General features: G+C 45.7%; 1 protein-coding gene across 1 annotated transcript in view; it reads right to left on the bottom strand.

Moving 5' to 3' along the window:
• The window catches only part of LOC140725227 (1-phosphatidylinositol 4,5-bisphosphate phosphodiesterase beta-2-like), a 158,431-nt gene that overhangs the window by 74,810 nt on the left and 63,547 nt on the right, over window positions 1–20,074 (bottom strand). Inside the window, exons 14-16 of the mRNA XM_073040394.1 lie at window positions 19,899–20,049; window positions 10,351–10,445; window positions 5,886–5,982 (exon numbers count right to left, since the gene is read on the bottom strand). Coding sequence (XP_072896495.1) covers window positions 5,886–5,982; window positions 10,351–10,445; window positions 19,899–20,049 — 343 coding nt within the window. The remainder of the gene's footprint in view (window positions 1–5,885; window positions 5,983–10,350; window positions 10,446–19,898; window positions 20,050–20,074) is intronic.

A 20,074-nucleotide genomic window follows, 5' to 3' on the forward strand; every position in this document is an offset into this window, starting at 1 on the left:
ATATTACAGGGAGACGGTGACTGTCACTGAAATATTACAGGGAGATGGTGAATGTCACTGTGAAATATTACAGGGAGCTGGTGACTGTCACTGTGAAATATTACAGGGAGACGGTGACTGTCACTGAAATATTACCGGGAGACAGTGACTGTCACTGTGAAATATTACAGGGAGACGGATACTGTCACTGTGAAATATTACAGGGAGACGGTGAATGTCACTGTGAAATATTACAGGGAGCCGGTGACTGTCACTGAAATATTACAGGGAGACGGTGAATGTCACTGTGAAATATTACAGGGAGCTGGTGACTGTCACTGTGAAATATTACAGGGAGACGGTGACTGTCACTGAAATATTACAGGGAGACGGTGAATGTCACTGTGAAATATTACAGGGAGACGGTGACTGTCACTATGAAATATTACAGGGAGACGGTGACTGTCACTGTGAAATATTACAGGGAGACGGTGAATGTCACTGTGAAATATTACAGGGAGCTGGTGACTGTCACTGAAATATTACAGGGAGACGGTGAATGTCACTGTGAAATATTACAGGGAGCTGGTGACTGTCACTGTGAAATATTACAGGGAGACGGTGACTGTCACTGAAATATTACAGGGAGACAGTGACTGTCACTGTGAAATATTACAGGGAGACGGTGAATGTCACTGTGAAATATTACAGGGAGACGGTGAATGTCACTGTGAAATATTACAGGGAGCCGGTGACGGTCACTGAAATATTACAGGGAGACGGTGAATGTCACTGTGAAATATTACAGGGAGCCGGTGACGGTCACTGAAATATTACAGGGAGACGGTGAATGTCACTGTGAAATATTACAGGGAGCTGGTGACTGTCACTGTGAAACATTACAGGGAGACGGTGACTGTCACTGAAATATTACAGGGAGACGGTGACTGTCACTGTGAAATATTACAGGGAGCCAGTAACTGGCACTGTGAAATATTACAGGGAGACGGTGACTGTCACTGTGAAATATTACAGGGAGACGGTGACTGTCACTGTGAAATATTACAGGGAACCGGTGACTGTCACTGTAAAATATTACAGGGAGCTGGTAACTGTCACTATGAAATATTACAGGGAGACGGTGACTCTCACTGTAAAATATTACAGGGAGCCGGTGACTGTCACTGTGAAATATTACAGGGAGATGGTGAATGTCACTGTAAAATATTACAGGGAGACGGTGAATGTCACTGTGAAATATTACAGGGAGCCGGTGACTGTCACTGTAAAATATTACAGGGAACCAGTAACTGTCACTGTGAAATATTACAGGGAGACGGTGAATGTCACTGTGAAATATTACAGGGAGACGGTGAATGTCACTGTAAAATATTACAGGGAGCCGGTAACTGTCACTGTGAAATATTACAGGGAGCTGGTAACTGGCACTGTGAAATATTACAGGGAGATGGTGACTGTCACTGTAAAATATTACAGGGAGCCGGTGACTGTCACTGTGAAATATTACAGGGAGCTGGTAACTGGCACTGTGAAATATTACAGGGAGCCGGGGACTGTCACTGTGAAATATTACAGGGAGCCGGTGACTGTCACTGTGAAATATTACAGAGAGCAGCTGAATGTCACTGTGAAATATTACAGGGAGACGGTGACTGTCACTGAAATATTACAGGGAGCCGGTGACTGTCACTGTGAAATATTACAGTGAGCCGGTAACTGTCACTGTGAAATATTACAGGGAGACGGTGACTGTCACTGAAATATTACAGGGAGCCGGTGACTGTCACTGTGAAATATTACAGGGAGCCGGTAACTGTCACTGTGAAATATTACAGGGAGCCGGTAACTGGCACTGTGAAATATTACAGGGAGCCGGTGACTGTCACTGTGAAATATTACAGGGAGACGGTGAATGTCACTGTGAAATATTACAGGGAGCCGGTGACTGTCACTGTGAAATATTACAGGGAGACGGTGAATGTCACTGTGAAATATTACAGGGAGACAGTGACTGTCACTGTGAAATATTACAGGGAGCCGGTGACTGTCACTGTGAAATATTACAGGGAGACGGTGACTGTCACTGTGAAATATTACAGGGAGAATGTGACTGTCACTGCTGAGATATTACAGGGAGACGGTGACTGTCACTGTGAAATTTTACAGGGAGCCGGTGACTGTCACTGCTGACGTACTGAATCGCTTTGGTCTCCACGTCAGAGAAAGCAGGTCTTTGCTTTGAAGCCAGCACAATGGAAGTTCACTGGGTTGCCTCAGTGACTAAAGTTTGAGCCTAAAGGCATCGGAGTTTAGTTTTAGTGAAACCTGAGATCCTAAGGAGAATGACAGGGTGTTGCTGAGAGGATATTTCCAATCATGTATGTGTTAAAACCATGGGCTTTTGCTTCAGACAGAGATGAGAATGAATTTCTTCTCTTGGAGGATGAGGAATCTGTGTGTAACTCTGCCTCAGCCGGAGTCACTGAATATAAGCAAGGAGGAGAATGACAGGCATTTAAATTACAATGGGATCAAGAGCAGTGGGAGGAGACCGGAAATGATGATTAAGATTGCATCACCCAGGATCTTGGGTAATCTTGGGTAAGAGGCCCCTGTATTCGAATTCCACTGTGACTTGATTACTAGTCTGAAACTTGAAGAAAAATCAAAATCTACTGCTAGCTTCCTTTTCGGCAGTCCCTTGGGTTTGTGATTGACTTGCATCCATTCTGGTTTCTGAGGTGACAGGTGAGAACAATGAAAGAACCACGTGCTCTCCTACAGGCAGAACGCGAGCTACCTAATGTAGCGGGCAGGTGCGATATTTTGTGAAGTGGTATAATCCTTCTGCAATTAAGGCAAATGTTCTAAATGTTCCTGATGCTTGGACTTAATATCAAGAATGCTCTTTCCACACTTTGTCAGGTCATGGGCCAGCGATTTCCAAGCATCATTAGGTATTGCATATTGCATTTCTTCTCAGAAGCTTCAGGCACACCTTTCAATCTTTGTGTTCTTCAAAGCAATGAGCGAGCGTGAAATAGAGAGTCTGCTTCCGCAGTTTGATGTGAGACTGACAGATGACATGGCCTGCCCAAAGTAGCCGGCTGAGTGTAACAAGCGCCTCAGTGTGAGGTGTAGTCCTGGGAGAAGATGCTGATGTTGTTGTGATGGTGCCATGGCCAGTGACTGGGGATCAATGCCACGGCTGTCTGTAAGGACTTTGTACATTCTCCCCATGTCAGAGGGTGCTCTCGTTTCCTCCCTCATTCCAAAGACATACAGTCTGTTTAGGGTTAGTGAGTTGTGGGCAGGCTGCGTTGGCGCTGGAAACATGGCAATACTTGTGGGCTGCCCCCAGCTCAATCCTCGGAACGTATCGGGGTCGTTGACGCAAAATGGCCTATTTCACTGTACGCTTCAATGATTTGATGTACACATGGCAAATAAAATGAATCTTAATCGTATTTTACTCTTTTCCTTTCAGTGAATCTGGAAGATTGTGCAGGGACGACAGGGATAAATTCTTTTCGGGGCCTCAAAGTGTCTGCTTCAGGTAATCCATCAGACTCTAAGATTGTAAAAAACCATCTCATCCACAGAGAATCTGCCTTCGTTACTCCGACCCAGACATTCCTCCAGACAGAGAATCTGCCTTCATTACTCCGACCCAGACATTCCTCCAGACAGAGAATCTGCCTTCCTTACTCCGACCCAGACATTCCTCCAGACAGAGAATCTGCCTTCCTTACTCCGACCCAGACATTCCTCCAGACAGAGAATCTCCCTTCATTACTCTGACCCAGACATTCCTCCAGACAGAGAATCTGCCTTCGTTACTCCGACCCAGACATTCCTCCAGACAGAGAATCTGCCTTCGTTACTCCGACCCAGACATTCCTCCAGACAGAGAATCTGCCTTCGTTACTCCGACCGACATTCCTCCAGACAGAGAATCTGCCTTCGTTACTCCGACCCAGACATTCCTCCAGACAGAGAATCTGCCTTCGTTACTCCGACCCAGACATTCCTCCAGACAGAGAATCTGCCTTCGTTACTCCGACCCAGACATTCCTCCAGACAGAGAATCTGCCTTCGTTACTCCGACCCAGACATTCCTCCAGATAGAGAATCTGCCTTCGTTACTCCGACCCAGACATTCCTCCAGACAGAGAATCTCCCTTCGTTACTCCGACCCAGACATTCCTCCAGATAGAGAATCTGCCTTCGTTACTCCGACCCAGACATTCCTCCAGACAGAGAATCTGCCTTCGTTACTCCGACCCAGACATTCCTCCAGACAGAGAATCTGCCTTCGTTACTCCGACCCAGACATTCCTCCAGACAGAGAATCTGCCTTCGTTACTCCGACCCAGACATTCCTCCAGACAGAGAATCTGCCTTCGTTACTCCGACCCAGACATTCCTCCAGACAGAGAATCTGCCTTCGTTACTCCGACCCAGACATTCCTCCAGACAGAGAATCTGCCTTCGTTACTCCGACCCAGACATTCCTCCAGACAGAGAATCTGCCTTCGTTACTCCGACCCAGACATTCCTCCAGACAGAGAATCTGCCTTCGTTACTCCGACCCAGACATTCCTCCAGACAGAGAATCTGCCTTCGTTACTCCGACCCAGACATTCCTCCAGACAGAGAATCTGCCTTCGTTACTCCGACCCAGACATTCCGCCAGACAGAGAATCTCCCTTCGTTACTCCGACCCAGACATTCCTCCAGACAGAGAATCTGCCTTCGTTACTCCGACCCAGACATTCCTCCAGACAGAGAATCTGCCTTCGTTACTCCGACCCAGACATTCCTCCAGATAGAGAATCTGCCTTCGTTACTCCGACCCAGACATTCCTCCAGACAGAGAATCTGCCTTCGTTACTCCGACCCAGACATTCCTCCAGATAGAGAATCTGCCTTCGTTACTCCGACCCAGACATTCCTCCAGACAGAGAATCTGCCTTCGTTACTCTGACCCAGACATTTCTCCAGATAGAGAATCTGCCTTCGTTACTCCGACCCAGACATTCCTCCAGACAGAGAATCTGCCTTCGTTACTCCGACCCAGACATTCCTCCAGACAGAGAATCTGCCCTCGTTACTCCGACCCAGACATTCCTCCAGACAGAGAATCTGCCTTAGTTACTCCGACCCAGACATTCCTCCAGACAGAGAGTCTGCCCTCGTTACTCCGACCCAGACATTCCTCCAGACAGAGAATCTGCCTTCGTTACTCCGACCCAGACTTTCCACCAGACAGAGAATCTGCCCTCGTTACTCCGACCCAGACATTCCTCCAGACAGAGAATCTGCCCTCGTTACTCTGACCCAGACATTCCTTCAGACAGAGAATCTGCCCTCTTTTCACATACTCATCAACATATCCTTCCTGTTATGTTTATCCTCCCTTGAAATTAGGCATTCCCACCCTTGGGTCCACAGACCCCCTTGCTTAATGGTTTTAGACTGTGACATAAAAATGGCTGTGAACCCTTTTCTAACTGAGTTCCACATGTTAATCATTGGTTAAAGAAGTTACTTTGAAATTTATTATTGGGTGTATTCATTATCCTGCCATATCCTCTCATTGTAGTCTCCTCCATAAATGGGATCACTTTCTCTATATTTACTTCATCTAACATTTCTATAGTATTAAGGACTGATGTTAGAATGCTCCTCACTCTCCCCAGCCTCAGGGAAAAGAGCCCTAACTTATTCACTCTTATCTGCAGGATAAAATCTCTCAGTTCTGTCATTACAATAATTTGCACTTCAAAAGAATTTGTGTTCTTCTGTTTCCTTGTTGTACAACCATTGTGTGGTTGGAAGCAGTAAATGGAATTGACCACTGCCAGAAACATAGGACACCTTACCCTTGGAGAGATCGAAGGAGACAAACTTCACGGGCTGAATGTAGTTGACGAGACTGGACATCTCCTCATATGCTCTCACTTCCTGGCCAGCAGTCCCCTATCAGAAATGGATACAGCAACAAACACATAATTTATCTCAGCTATAAACAGTCCCAGTCCAGCTTCAGAATCAGTACCAGTTTTATTATCACTGATATATATCATGAAATGTGTTGTTTTGTGGCACAGTACAAAAAATACTGCAAGTCGCAATAAAAGAAAACTGTGCTTAGAGGTCAATCACTGTGAACTGTGGGCATGTCCCAGTTTTGTCCGTGGGTAGAAGGCAGATCGTGCAGGACAGTGCTAGCTCATCCAGACATGACCAGGAAGGGATCATTATCTTCCTCCCCTTGAGAATGCAGTGGGGAATCACTTCCTCAAACTCCTATAATCCTGGTGGTGGTTAGTGTTGGGTACACTTCATTGTTTTGGGTCTAAATCCTGCATATAAATCATTTCCAAATACCTAGCAACAGGAAGGGCACGGACCAGGAATATATATATATATATAATATATAACATATATATATATTAAAAAAAACAGTGAGGCAGTGTTCATGGATTCATTGTCCTTTCAGAAATCTGATGGCAGAGAGAAAAAAGCTGTACATAAAACATCGAGTGTATGTCTTTGGCTCCTGTACCTCCTCACTGATGGCAGCAATGAGAAGAGGGCATGCCCTCAAAGGCAGGGGCCCTTAATGATGGATGCCACCCTCTGGGATTAAAGTCCAAAGGTTAACAATTCTGTGAAAGGTGTTTTTTCTCCTCATCTCCCCCTCAGCTTCCAGATTGCCCCTTAAGAGGAAGCATCTCTTTGCACCTCCCGTCAGAATATTTTTGTTTCAACAAGACCATCCCTCATTCATGTCACGAGACTGTTCAGCCTTCCCTAATAATCTATCCTCTTTTTATCTTCTCTCAACTGCTTCCAAGGTAAGGATGTCCTTACTTAAATAGGGAGATAAAACTTTGCCTTTCTCTTCTTACAAGTCAAGTTTAATTATTATTCAACTATACGTGAATATAGTCAAACAAAACAGCATTTCTCTTGGGCCGAGGTGCAAAACACATTGCCGACAGCACACTGCACATTTGCCAAATGTTGCCATGGTTTGCCCACTCACTAAATCTGATTGTATTTCTTTGCAAATCCCTGTATCTGATTTTGAATACAAACAATACATGCAGTCTCCTTTTGAAAATAAGGGATATGCTGGTATTGACCTCTGCAGTACTAGTTACTGTTCGCCAATCTGAAAACGGCCCATTCACCCTGATGCCCAATGATTGGTTAGTTGGACATACTAATCCATCACCCTCAACATCACAAGCTCTCATATTTTACAGTGTCCATCACGGCATCATTTCATCCAGTCATACCGAACACGATGCAGGGAATGAGGGCTAAACTTCCCATGGTGAGCCAGAGGCATTGACAGAAAGTGAACTCCCATGGGAACAAAGTAGGACAGGATCTTTCACAGTGAGCCTGGGGCTTCCCATAGGGAGTGGGGTAGAAGAATCTCTTAATGGGAGTGATGGACCTAGTGGCTTTTGAACAGCATTCTACTGGTTTCATGGTTAACATTCCTGAGACTGATAATCCTTTCATTTTGGAATCCATTTAATTGCTTGAATTTATATTTCCAGTTGCCATGTCATCATTCTGGCATGGGCCCCTGGCTCAAATTGGCACTCAACCTGAGTTGAATTGTGTGATCATTCAAAGCAATGGCCCCCTATCTTGTACCAACGCTGGGACAATGCGAAGGGATGCACAGCCTGTGAGTGTCCAATAGATAGAGTTTTACTTAACCAGTGTTGTACCTGCCCTAGTCCAGGGTTGGAGGAGATGTTTGTAGACATGTTCTAATCCCATCCTTAGGTGATATGCCAATAAAGTTTACATTTTTAAAAGTAGCCATCAGCGAATCAGTTCTTTATCAAAGATATAAAAATTCACTTCCCATATACACATCACTGCTCCATCCCTGAGATTCCAGTTCCCACACTCCCCATTCACTCAACACTCGGTTTGAAACATATTGGGTTCATTGAAAAATGTATTATTCTACCTTGAAATAATATAGTGAATGAAAAGAGTGTTGGAATATCAACAACATCCTACAGTTCAGAAAATCCGCTCGAGGCAATGCGACACTCCCAGGGGTGTCAGATTATGGGAGTGTTACCTTCAAAAGACTCCAAAAGAGTTCAACCCCATCACACTTCCAGAAGTAGCACTTACAAATCAATTTCTGTAAACAATTAGGAATCGATACTGTACCAGTTGAAGAGCACATCGAACGTGAATGACCAGCTGGATCAGAGCTCCATTATTCCTGCTGTCCCACCATCGGACATAGGAGTGGATTTAGGCCATCCAGTCCATCGAGTCTGCTCTGCCATTCCATCATGGCTGATTCATTATCCCTCTCAACCCTTCTCCTGCCTTCTCCCTATAACATTACTAATCAACCTCTGATTTAAATAGACCCAATGGCTTGACCTCCACAGCCCTCTTTGGCAATGAGCTTTACAGATTCACCAGCCTCTGGGTAAAGAAACTCCTCCTCATCTCCGTTGTAAAGGGACATCCTTCTATTCTCAGCCTGTGCCCACTACACTCACCCACTATAGTAGTGGTCACCAACCCGTCGATCGCGATTGACTGGTCGATCTTTGAGACTTTCCCAGTGGATCCCGAAAAAAAATGAAAAATAAATACACAAATACTGCTGAGAGATTGTTTCCAGGTTGCGGGATTTTAGTTTCGTTCTTTCTGCCCAGTGCGCATGTGTGTAGCTCCCCCGCCACGTGACTACACAGTGCACTTCAGTGGTCCCCAACCACCGGGCCACGAGGAAACGATATGATTTGTTGAACTTGAACGCACACCAGGTCATCAGTCACCTAACCACAGTGATACCCTCACACCAGAGATTACTGGTTGGCCTTGGGTAACCGGCGGCCTCACGTGGCTGGTGGGAAGTGCCGTTGCGACTGGCCTGGAGCGCGGACAGATGGGTGCCACCTCGAAACCTGTTTAGCACACCGAATGTTCGTGGGGAACCCGGTGCTAAAATATTCACAGATGACCTAATGGGGGCTCAGGGTTTCATAAGTAGCAGAGCAGCTACCTCGCTGCGATCGACTGAAGTGAACTTTTGTCGGCAGATAGATCCTACGGGGGGGGCGGGCGCACGCCCTTTCGCACTCCTCGCTCGGTCAGTCGCTCTCTCTGAACTGCGACTGCCGTGGCCCTGGCACGGGGACCTCCGGCCCTGACCTAGTCCTCTCACCCGACCCACGACCAACCGCACCTGGCCAAGGCGTCTGGCGGCAGGCAAGCGGGAGGCCGGGAGGCTGTCTAATGAGGCAATAAAACCCTCAAAACTGCTTCGGTACCTTGAGTCCAAGCACCCTGCACTTAAAGACAAACCCATTGAGTTTTGTCAGCGGAAAAATCGTGAGCAAGCGGGACAGAAGCTAAATGCCGAGAGCTGCGAAAACTAAATTGCAGAATCGACTGGACATAAGGAACCTCCTTTGAGTATCGCTGTATTCCGGTCGCGTTTAACACACCCCCCGTCTGCCGGTCTGCAAAAATATTGTCAATATTAAACCGGTCTGCAGTGCAAAAAAGGATGATGACCCCTGGTGGACATACATTATTTCTACTTCCGGGTTGTGGGATTTTACTTCTGGTCTTTTCTAATCAATTTAGTAGGGTCGATCTTGCCTTTCACTAAGGCCGAGGTAGGGGATCTTGGGCTTAAAAAGGTTGGTGACCACTACACTATAGGATACACCATCTCCATGTCCACACTCACGGTTTTTCAATATTCAATAGGTTTCAATGAGATCCCCCCTCATTCTTCTACACTCCAGTGAGTACAGGCCCAGAGCCATCAAATTTCCTCATACATTAACCCTTTCGTTCCCGGGATCATTCTCGTGATCATCTACTAAATCAGTGCACCTGCCCCAATCCCTAATATAATATGCTGAACTTTCTAGATTTTACAAGTGTGCAGCAGCCTTCAGGGTATAATCTCATCAGCCCAATGGAAACACTGATCTAATAGCACAGAGGGAAAAGTTCCCTACCAAAGCTCACCACCACCTCCCAAAGGTTCAACTTTTGCCACTGTCTGTACATTCTCCCCGTGACTGCATATGTTTCTTAATGCTACTCCTGTTTCATCCCATAGTCCAAAGTACTGGTTTGTCAGTTAACCGGTCATTGTAAACTGTCCCGGGATCAGGCCAGGGGATTGCTGGGCGACACAACTCAAAGAGATGAAAGGGCAGACTTGACACTGTGTCTTAATCAGTCCGTTGATGGAGAATTAATTCATTCATTCATTTATGAGTAGATAGACAGATCAATAGATAAATAGTGAGACTTTACTCATGCCTCATCAGATTCTTGTTTCTTCTGTTCTTCCTCATCCTCCTGGTCAATGTTGTCCTGCTCCTCCTCGTTTTCACACGGCTCTTCTTCAGCTTCACCTGGAGAAATCCAAAGACAAAAACTATCACTCCTGAAGGGCTGGGAGCTGCAGAGAAGGGTGTCGGCTGGATTATAGTGTACAATGGTGTAGGGTGACAGTGAGGGGTGTGGGGTACACCAGTGCATTACAGTGAGGGGTGTAGGGTGACAGTGAGGGGTGTGGGGTACACCAGTGCATTATAGTGCGGGGTGTAGGGTGACAGTGAGGGGTGTGGGGTACACCAGTGCATTATAGTGCGGGGTGTAGGGTGACAGTGAGGGGTGTGGGGTACACCAGTGCATTATAGTGCGGGGTGTAGGGTGACAGTGAGGGGTGTGGGGTACACCAGTGCATTACAGTGAGGGGTGTATCAACATGTTAGAGTGAGAAATTTGGGATATATATATAACTAAAGGGTGTAAAGTGTTTCAGTGAGGAGTTGAGTGTTGATCTGTATGGCAGTGAGGGCAGTACTATACCACCTTGTTTGCTCTGCCCATCTATTGATTCTCACTTGCATCTCAACACTGGGTCTTTACTGTCCACCTATGAGTAGCTGTTCTTAATCCTGGTACCTGCCAGCCAACTCACACTTCATGGTGGAGTGAGCAGTATCTGGCAGCTGCTGGAAAATCTTGCGAAATTTGGTAACCACTGTTAAAGAATGTTCTGGAGTCAGATATTAATTCAAGCAAGAAGCAGTCTTCAGTTGTTATTGTAAATTAAAAACAGTAAACTGAAATTAAAAGCTCCCAGACTACGAGATATTGTTTGCAATATGCATGTGCCAAACGTGAAGACGATGGGATTCTTTTGCATCAAACCAGGCAACATGGGCTAAGTTATTTGAGCCACTGTGACTTGAGTTCAGGATGGAAGACCAGATGGATGTTATCACTTAGTATTTTAAACGTGGTCACAATATTCAATTACCCACTGTTGACAACGATCTTAGGGTATAAAAATGTGATGTATCGGTAGAGTCTCGAGACAATGCCTGCGTGCTGTGATGAATAAAGACCTCGATATCACCAGCCTCAATGTCTCTCCGGTGGCTTCAGACACAGTCACAGTATTTGGGAGCTCGTCAAGCATACGTTTCAAACCTATTGTGTGGCCAGTGACTTGTCTGAGGGGGTGAGTGTTTAAACAGTCTGAGGGGGTGAGTGTTTAAACAGTCTGAGGAGGTGAGTGTTTAAACAGTCTGAGGGGGTGAGTGTTTAAACAGTCTGAGGAGGTGAGTGTTTAAACAGTCTGAGGGGGTGAGTGTTTAAACAGTCTGAGGAGGTGAGTGTTTAAACAGTCTGAGGGGGTGAGTGTTTAAACAGTCTGAGGGGGTGAGTGTTTAAACAGTCTGAGGAGGTGAGTGTTTAAACAGTCTGAGGGGGTGAGTGTTTAAACAGTCTGAGGGGGTGAGTGTTTAAACAGTCTGAGGAGGTGAGTGTTTAAACAGTCTGAGGGGGTGAGTGTTTAAACAGTCTGAGGAGGTGAGTGTTTAAACAGTCTGAGGGGGTGAGTGTTTAAACAGTCTGAGGAGGTGAGTGTTTAAACAGTCTGAGGAGGTGAGTGTTTAAACAGTCTGAGGGGGTGAGTGTTTAAACAGTCTGAGGGGGTGAGTGTTTAAACAGTCTGAGGAGGTGAGTGTTTAAACAGTCTGAGGAGGTGAGTGTTTAAACAGTCTGAGGAGGTGAGTGTTTAAACAGTCTGAGGGGGGTGAGTGTTTAAACAGTCTGAGGAGGTGAGTGTTTAAACAGTCTGAGGGGGTGAGTGTTTAAACAGTCTGAGGAGGTGAGTGTTTAAACAGTCTGAGGGGGTGAGTGTTTAAACAGTCTGAGGAGGTGAGTGTTTAAACAGTCTGAGGGGGTGAGTGTTTAAACAGTCTGAGGAGGTGAGTGTTTAAACAGTCTGAGGGGGTGAGTGTTTAAACAGTCTGAGGAGGTGAGTGTTTAAACAGTCTGAGGGGGTGAGTGTTTAAACAGTCTGAGGAGGTGAGTGTTTAAACAGTCTGAGGGGGTGAGTGTTTAAACAGTCTGAGGAGGTGAGTGTTTAAACAGTCTGAGGAGGTGAGTGTTTAAACAGTCTGAGGAGGTCAGTGTTTAAGAGCAATTCTCTGCTTAAATCTGTTTAGTAAATGACCATGGGATCACTAAGTGTCAAAGAAAACTGTGGAGAGCTGAACTGTTGGACATAAAAGTATTGTGGTTCCTGAAGGTTGTTATAGCCAGCGTGGTGGTGGGGATGAGCTCCCACTGCCTATTAAATGCTCTCGATGGAGTGCGTCTCATACAGCCTCTGACAACCCAGTGCTCCTGGCCGTCACGTGTGGTTTGGCTACTAAGCCCGACAGAACCATTTCTACTGACAGGAGAAGGGGCAAAGCTAGGTCACTGGCTCCTTAAAACCAGTTGATTTGGGCAGATGGGGCTTGTCAGCTGTGGTTGCCAGCTCATTTAGAAGGAAACCTCTGAAATCAAAGCTCCATTGCCTTGCAGGTATACCCACTCATGGGGAAGGTTTCGGGAGTAAACCCCAAGGGAAAAGTTTGGAGCTGGAGGCCCCAGGACTGTCAGACATTGTGCTCAACACTGACTGGCAACTCCTGTCACACTGCTGGTACCAAGCTGTATCGGTCTCTGCCTTTCCTTTGGATGCATCAGCTGCGTGGAGATGTAACAGGCTCCCCTTCTCCACGCAGCTGATTCATATCGTACTGTCCTGGCTTGCGTATCACATAGACCGCTGGAACGCAGCATCCATGGTCAGCCGCGACCAATGGAGGACCTCAAAGAAGGAACCAGACACTTTGGGCATTTTGGTGAGACTGTTGTGAAAGGTGTCACTGACTTCAGACACCGGGGTGTCTGTCTGGGAAGCTGTATAGCGGTACAGTATGCTTGCTTGTGAGTGTGCTTGTGTGTTTTAAGAATAAGTTTGTAATCTTGTAATGGACCTTTTCTATGAATGGCAATACAATGGGCATCATGAGTTCAGCGACACAGAAGTGGAAGACTGCAGAGTGATTTCATGTACAGTTTAGTCCTTTATAAATATGGGAATCAGTGTGGAGATATTTGAGAGAGAAATTATACCCAGGTACATCTGTTGGGATGGCACCTGTTAAAGTTAGACAATGAGCAGTCGCGACAGTCCTTGGCCCCGATTCTGACCACTCACAAGCTCTTCACCCCCAGGGGGAAGCAGAGTGTTTTGTCTGGGCTGCCTCACTTAGTGTGGCTTGTGGGAATGGAGAATTCTGATGCAAGCTGGAAGAAGTGATTGAAATTTGCTAGATGCACCCAAAAGATATACACGTGGTGGTAGAAGTGAAATGCCTGAAGCATTTATGGGACTGCATGGCCCAGGGAGTATGGGATGGTACATGGACAAAGACATCGCTGCTTTAAGGGGGAAGTGAGGCCTGGGGATGTGAAAGTAGCTGGGGAATGATCATGCCAGTAGTTCAGAGAGCCGATGGGCCTGCCATGGATTATGCTGTTTGTGAGTATTGAGAAAATGAGCAATACTCAGGGCTGGACAATCCAGGGAGCAATGATCGAGTGCTCCTGAAAATGCTGAAGGAAGATCTGAGCTCAGCCCACCAGGAAGTTGTAGGTTTTGGGACAACAGTAGCATATTGATAGCATCATAGAAACAGAAACATAGAAAACCGACAGCACAATGCAGTGTCGAACATGTCATTACCTTAGAACTACCTAGGCTTACCCATAACCCTCTGTTTTTCTGAGCTCCAAGTACCTGTCCAGGAGTCTCTTAAAAGACCCTATCGTTTTTGCCTCCACCACCAACACCAGCAGCCCATTCCACGCACTAATCACTCTCTGCGTAAAAACTTAGCACTGACATCTCCTCTGTACCTACTTTCAAACACCTTAAAACTATGCCCTCTCATGCCAGCCATGTCAGCCCTGGGAAAAATCCTCTGACTATCCACACGATCAATGCCTCTCATTATCTTGTACACCTCTATCAGGTCACCTCTCATCCTCCGTCACCTCAAGGACAAAAGGCCAAGTTCACTCAACCTATTCTCGTAAGGCATGCTCGCCAATCCAGGCAACATCCTTGTAAATCTCCTCTGCACCCTTTCTATAGTTTCCACATCCTTCCTGTAGTGAGGGCAACCAGAATTGAGCACAGTACCCCAAGTGGGGTCTGACCAGGGTCCTATATAGCTGCAACATTACCTCTCAGCTCTTAAACTCAATCGGATGATTGATGAAGGCCAATGCACCGTATGTCTTCTTAACCATAGAGTCAACCTGCGCAGCAGCTTTGAGTGTCCTATGGACTCGGACCCAAAGATCCCTCTGATCCTCCACACTGCCAAGAGTCTCGCCATTAATACTATATTCTGCCATCATATTTGACCTACCAAAATGAACCAGCTCACACTTATCTGGGTTCAACTCCATCTGCTACTTCTCAGCCCAGTTTTGCATCCTATCAATGTCCCACTGTAACCACTGACAGCCCTCCACACTATCCACAACACACCCCCAACCTTTGTGCCATCAGCAAACTTACTAACCCATCCCTCCACTTCCTCATCCAGGTCATTTATAAAAATCACGGAGTAGTGGTCCCAGAACAGATCCCTGAGGCACTCCACTGGTCACCATCCTCCGTGCAGAATATGACCCGTCTACTGCCACTCTGCCTTCTGTGGGCAAGCCACTTCTGGATCCACAAAGCAATGTCCCCTTGGATCCCATGCCTCCTTACTTTCTCAATAAGCCTTGCATGGGGTACCTTATCAAATGCCTTGCTGAAATCCATATACACTACATCTACGGCTCTACAATCATCAATGTGTTTAGTCACATCCTCAAACAATTCAATCAGGCTTGTAAGGCACAACCTGTCTTTGACAAAGCCATGCTGACTTTGCATAATCATATTATGCCTCTCCAAATGTTCATAAATCCTGCCTCTCAGGATCTTTTCCACCAACTTACCAACCACTGAAGTAAGACTCACTGGTCTATAATTTCCTGGACTATATCTACTCCCTTTCTTGAAAAAGGGAACAGCATCCACAACCCTCCAATCCTCCGGAATATCTCCTGCCCTCGTTGATGATGCAAAGATCATCGCCAGAGGCTCAGCAGTCTGCTCCCTTGCTTCCCACAATAGCCTGGGGTATATTTCTTCGGTCCTGGTAACTTATCCAACTTGATGTTTTCCAAAAGCTCCAGCACATCCTTTTCCTTAATATCTACATGCTCAAGCTTTTCAGTCAGCTGTAAGTCATCCCTACAATCGCCAAGATCCTTTTCCGTAGTGAATACTGAAGCAAAGTATTCATTAAGTACCTCTGCTATCTCCTCCGGTTCCATACACACTTTTGCACTGTCACACTTGATTGCTCCTGTTCTCTCACGTCTTATCCTCTTGATCTTCACATACTTGTAGACTGTCTTGGGGTTTTCCTTAATCCTGTCCACCAAGGCTTTCTCATGGCCCCTTCTAGCTCCTAATTTCATTCTTAAGCTCCTTCCTGCTAGCCTTATAATCTTCTAGATCTCTATCATTACCTAATTTTCTGAACCTTTTATAACCTCTTCTTTTCTTCTTGACTAGATTTACAACAGCCTTTGTACACCACAGTTCCTGTACCTTACCATCCTTTCCCTGTCTCATTGGAACACACCTATGCAGAATGCCACACAAATATCCCCTAAACATTAGCCACATTTCTTCCATACGTTTCTAAGTTATGCTTCCAAGTTCATTTCCATATTTCCCCTACTCCACTTAAATGCTTTCCTAACTTGTCTGTTCCTATCCCCCTCTAATGCTATGGTAAAGGAGATAGAATTGTGATTACTCTCTCCGTAATGCTCTCCCACTGAGAGACCTGACACCTGACCAGGTTAATTTCCCTGCCCATCATGGGCTGGGAAAATATATCAGAGGAGGAGGATGAGAAGTCATAAAGTGGCAGTGGTGAATGTAGCCGCTGTGACGTCACAGAGCACTTGCTTTGTGTCCCAGTAACCATGGCATGGAGAAACAGTGTCAGAACAAACACAATAAGGTGAAGGAGATGATTTGTTGCAGCTATGGCCTCCCAGAGAAAGCTGTAAAAGTCACCCACCAAATGGCAGCAATGCCTTCCCTGTCCGATTTGATTGCCGACCAGACTATAGAGCTGGTGAGGACAGCAACCTTCATTGCCAGTACTGGCCAGCCATGAATGTACTAAAGGTTTATTAGGGGGCCGACAATGTGACGTGTTAGTGGAGACAGGGCCATCTACCCTTGCCCACCAGTGCAGGAGGTGAAGCAGTGAGGGCAAGAGGAGTAAAGCCTCACATACTTGAGATTCAGGGAGAGCCGCTTCCTGTGGATTTTTGGGTGTACCCAACCAATGAGGGAACTGTCCTGGGGAATGACGCACTGCGTAAGGAGGTGTCATCACAGATTCTGGGACAGAAGTAACATGGACTCAGCAGGAACAGCGGACAGGTATGATCTCCAGAGCAGACAGTATGGCCCGTGGAGGAACAGTAGCCCCTAGCAGGGGCAGGACACAGGGCAATGTTGGAAATCATGTCAGGACGTCCCAAAGGTCAAACTTAGTCAGGAACTGTTGGAAGCGATGCAGCTGACTGCAGAGGGAAGAGCAATTAAAGTAAAGATACACCAGAAAGGAGTGAGTGCACAGTCCATGGGGCAAAGAGTAAAAAGGAACACAGGTTGAGGGAGGAAGAAGAAACTACTGGAACCAATCTAGTAAGATCATACAGAGTTGTAAAGGGCCATTGTAACCGGGTCAACACAGAGCAAAACAGCAGCAACATAGCGCTGAGCAGAGAGAGCCTGAGGGAAAGAAGACAGTTTTCCCATAGCTGGCTGACCAAGTCATGCAAGGGAAGGAACTGCATGAATAGGCAGAGTTTGTTCCAAGGTAGATAGGACCACAGGTGACGCTTCTGTTTGTGTGCAGAGGCGACCCAGTGGACACACTGGACTCGGGTTAACAGTATGACTCATCTTCTTGTCGCCCTCACAGACAGAAGAAGGGATCAAGTCCATCTATTAACAGTGTCATTACAGAGAATCTAAGTGATGAACACCAGCCTTCTGTGTCACATCTGACCACACGTGATGGAGGTAGACCCACAGATGAAAGAGAAGAGAAACATGAATGAAGAAGACAGAGCAAGAGTGTCAGCAACCCATGGATAAAGCATTAAATATAACTATATTCTGTAATGAATGCTGGACCTTGAAAGTAAATGATGAGATATTGATCAGAACAGAAATATATTGGGAAACTAGATGGGAAAGATCCAAGTTATGGCAAAGGCATTCATTCCACACCCTCGATGGCAGGACAGACTGAGCAAAAGGAGAAATTGCTCACAGTGTGTGAAGGCAGTCAGCCCAGCCTGAACGTGGAGTGCACACAAAAGGCCCGAGCTCTTTCAGTGGTTGGGCCAGCGACCCGGGAGGGGGTAACACCAGGGCAAGGTCCTTGCAGCTATTTGAATAGAGACCACCCCAACCCCTCCTGTAGATCGATCAAAAAGACTGGTTGAGAAGATCATTCTGATAATCTTGTGTCGTGGCGTGGGATGTGAACTGTTGCCTATGAATCTGAAACAAAGGTACTTTGCTGGGACCCTGCCCTCTGAGTAAATACTGACAGCCATTACTTGTCTATCAGATATTGAAGATATTCAATATCTGAATTGAAGACTTGTCTATCAGATATTGTCTATCAGATATCACATACATTGTGGTATGTAACCCACAATGGGCCAGCAGGAAAGAAGCAACGAGCACAAAGTTGCATTTTAAAGACTGGGTGATATTGAGAAGACAAAAGTTTCCAAGAAGAGAATGTGATCGAATTTCTGGAACTTTATATTGCCATCTTTGCTTAGGCTTGTAGACAGCCAGTTAGGGATGACAGTACAGATGTAGATGCACATAGTGACATGACTGGTTAGTAATTGGAGAAGGGATCCAAAGTGAAGGGCGTTTTTGCTGCCTTACTTTATTAGATCATTTGCCCTTCCTGGGAGTGATTTCTGTCTAGGGGTCACATCAGGTTATGGAGTTTTCTCAATATAGCAGATATTAATTCAAGCAAGAAGTAGTCTTCTGTTTTTATTGTAAATTATAAGCAGTAAATTGAAGTTAAAAGCCCATAGACTAAGAAGTATGGTTTGCAAAATGGTGACCGTAAGGTGTTTGTGTCTGCACATACCAAACGTTAAGACAATGGGTTGTGCTAATTGGCCTGCATCAAACCAGGCAACATGGGCTAAGTTATTTGCACCATTGTGACTAGAGTTCAAAGTAAATTTATTATCAAAGAACATTTATATCACCATATACAACCCTGAGATTCTGGCAGGCCAGACTGATGCTGTCACTTAGCATACCAAATATGGTCACAGGTACAGGCAATCAATAGTGTTTGTGTACGCAGAGACACAACATTAATTTTGGGCATCCGGCTCTCTATCGTCAGAAGTTTTTAGAATATCTATGCTCGATAATCGAAAGTCGATTAAACCTTCAAAGGTTCTGAACTACAATGTGCTTCCACTGTAAATATATGTACCTCAAAGGAACCAGTTGTCAACCCAAAATATCTAAGTCAACAATGGTATCAAAAACTATTGAATCAGCATTGAATCACCTGCTGATACCATTGATCTTAAAGGTATAAAAATGTGATGTACTGTTAGGTTTGAGAGCCTCTACTGAAGTATCTCCACGAGACTACCTGCTTAATGTGATGAATAGACTTCTATATCACCAGCTTCAGTGTCTCTTTGCTGACTTTGATCACCGTCACAACACTTAGAACTGAAGTCTGGTTCTTCTGCTATAGTCACATAACTCCCTAACAGCCCATATGCAGTGACAGAACAGAAAACAGTATCTGTTCTCCTAATTACTGACACCTATCGCTTGAATGACTGAACTTGAATGACCTGTGTATATGGTGAGATAGTCAACTTTCTCATTGCCTGCACTCTATTCTCATTCACCCAGGCTGCAAGTTACAAACCACTGGACAAAGGTGGAGGCTGAGGCTTCTCTACTCCATCCTCTGGGTCCTCATGCCCACCACACTTTCAGTCATGACCTCCTGTTCCTCTTGACTGATCAGTATCTAAGTTAATCAAAGGGATGTGAGTGATTCCTGGAACAAAGAATGCAAGGGACCTGCCCCTCCTGCTGTATCACATTTTCCAAATCTCAGGCTCCAGCTCATCTGAGCTAAAACTTCTTGAGCTGCAGATACTTCCTGAAGTTGTCATGAATCGCAATGCTTTTAGTCAGCTCCCACACACTGCACTTCCAAAACAGTCTGCTATATAAATAGTATAATCTGTTTAAGTAGAAAGCTTTACCACTAACCTTGCAACCCCAAAGTCTATTTACGATGAGCACTTCATCAATGGCAGTGTTGAAAGGAAAACTGTACCTATGTTCACTGTTTCACCAGCTGCTGGTTCCAAGTTCTTCCTTCTCTTTGTTCCCTGGCTTCTGTTATCGAAAACCTGGTTCTTCCTGTTCTTAATGAGGATTTTGCCCATCAGCTCCTGCGGACTAGGGGTAGGAACTCCAGGCTTCAGCTGCCACAGACAAGACATGCACATG

The sequence above is a fragment of the Hemitrygon akajei genome, chromosome 3 (assembly GCF_048418815.1).
Source record: "Hemitrygon akajei chromosome 3, sHemAka1.3, whole genome shotgun sequence".
Classification (NCBI taxonomy): domain Eukaryota; kingdom Metazoa; phylum Chordata; class Chondrichthyes; order Myliobatiformes; family Dasyatidae; genus Hemitrygon; species Hemitrygon akajei.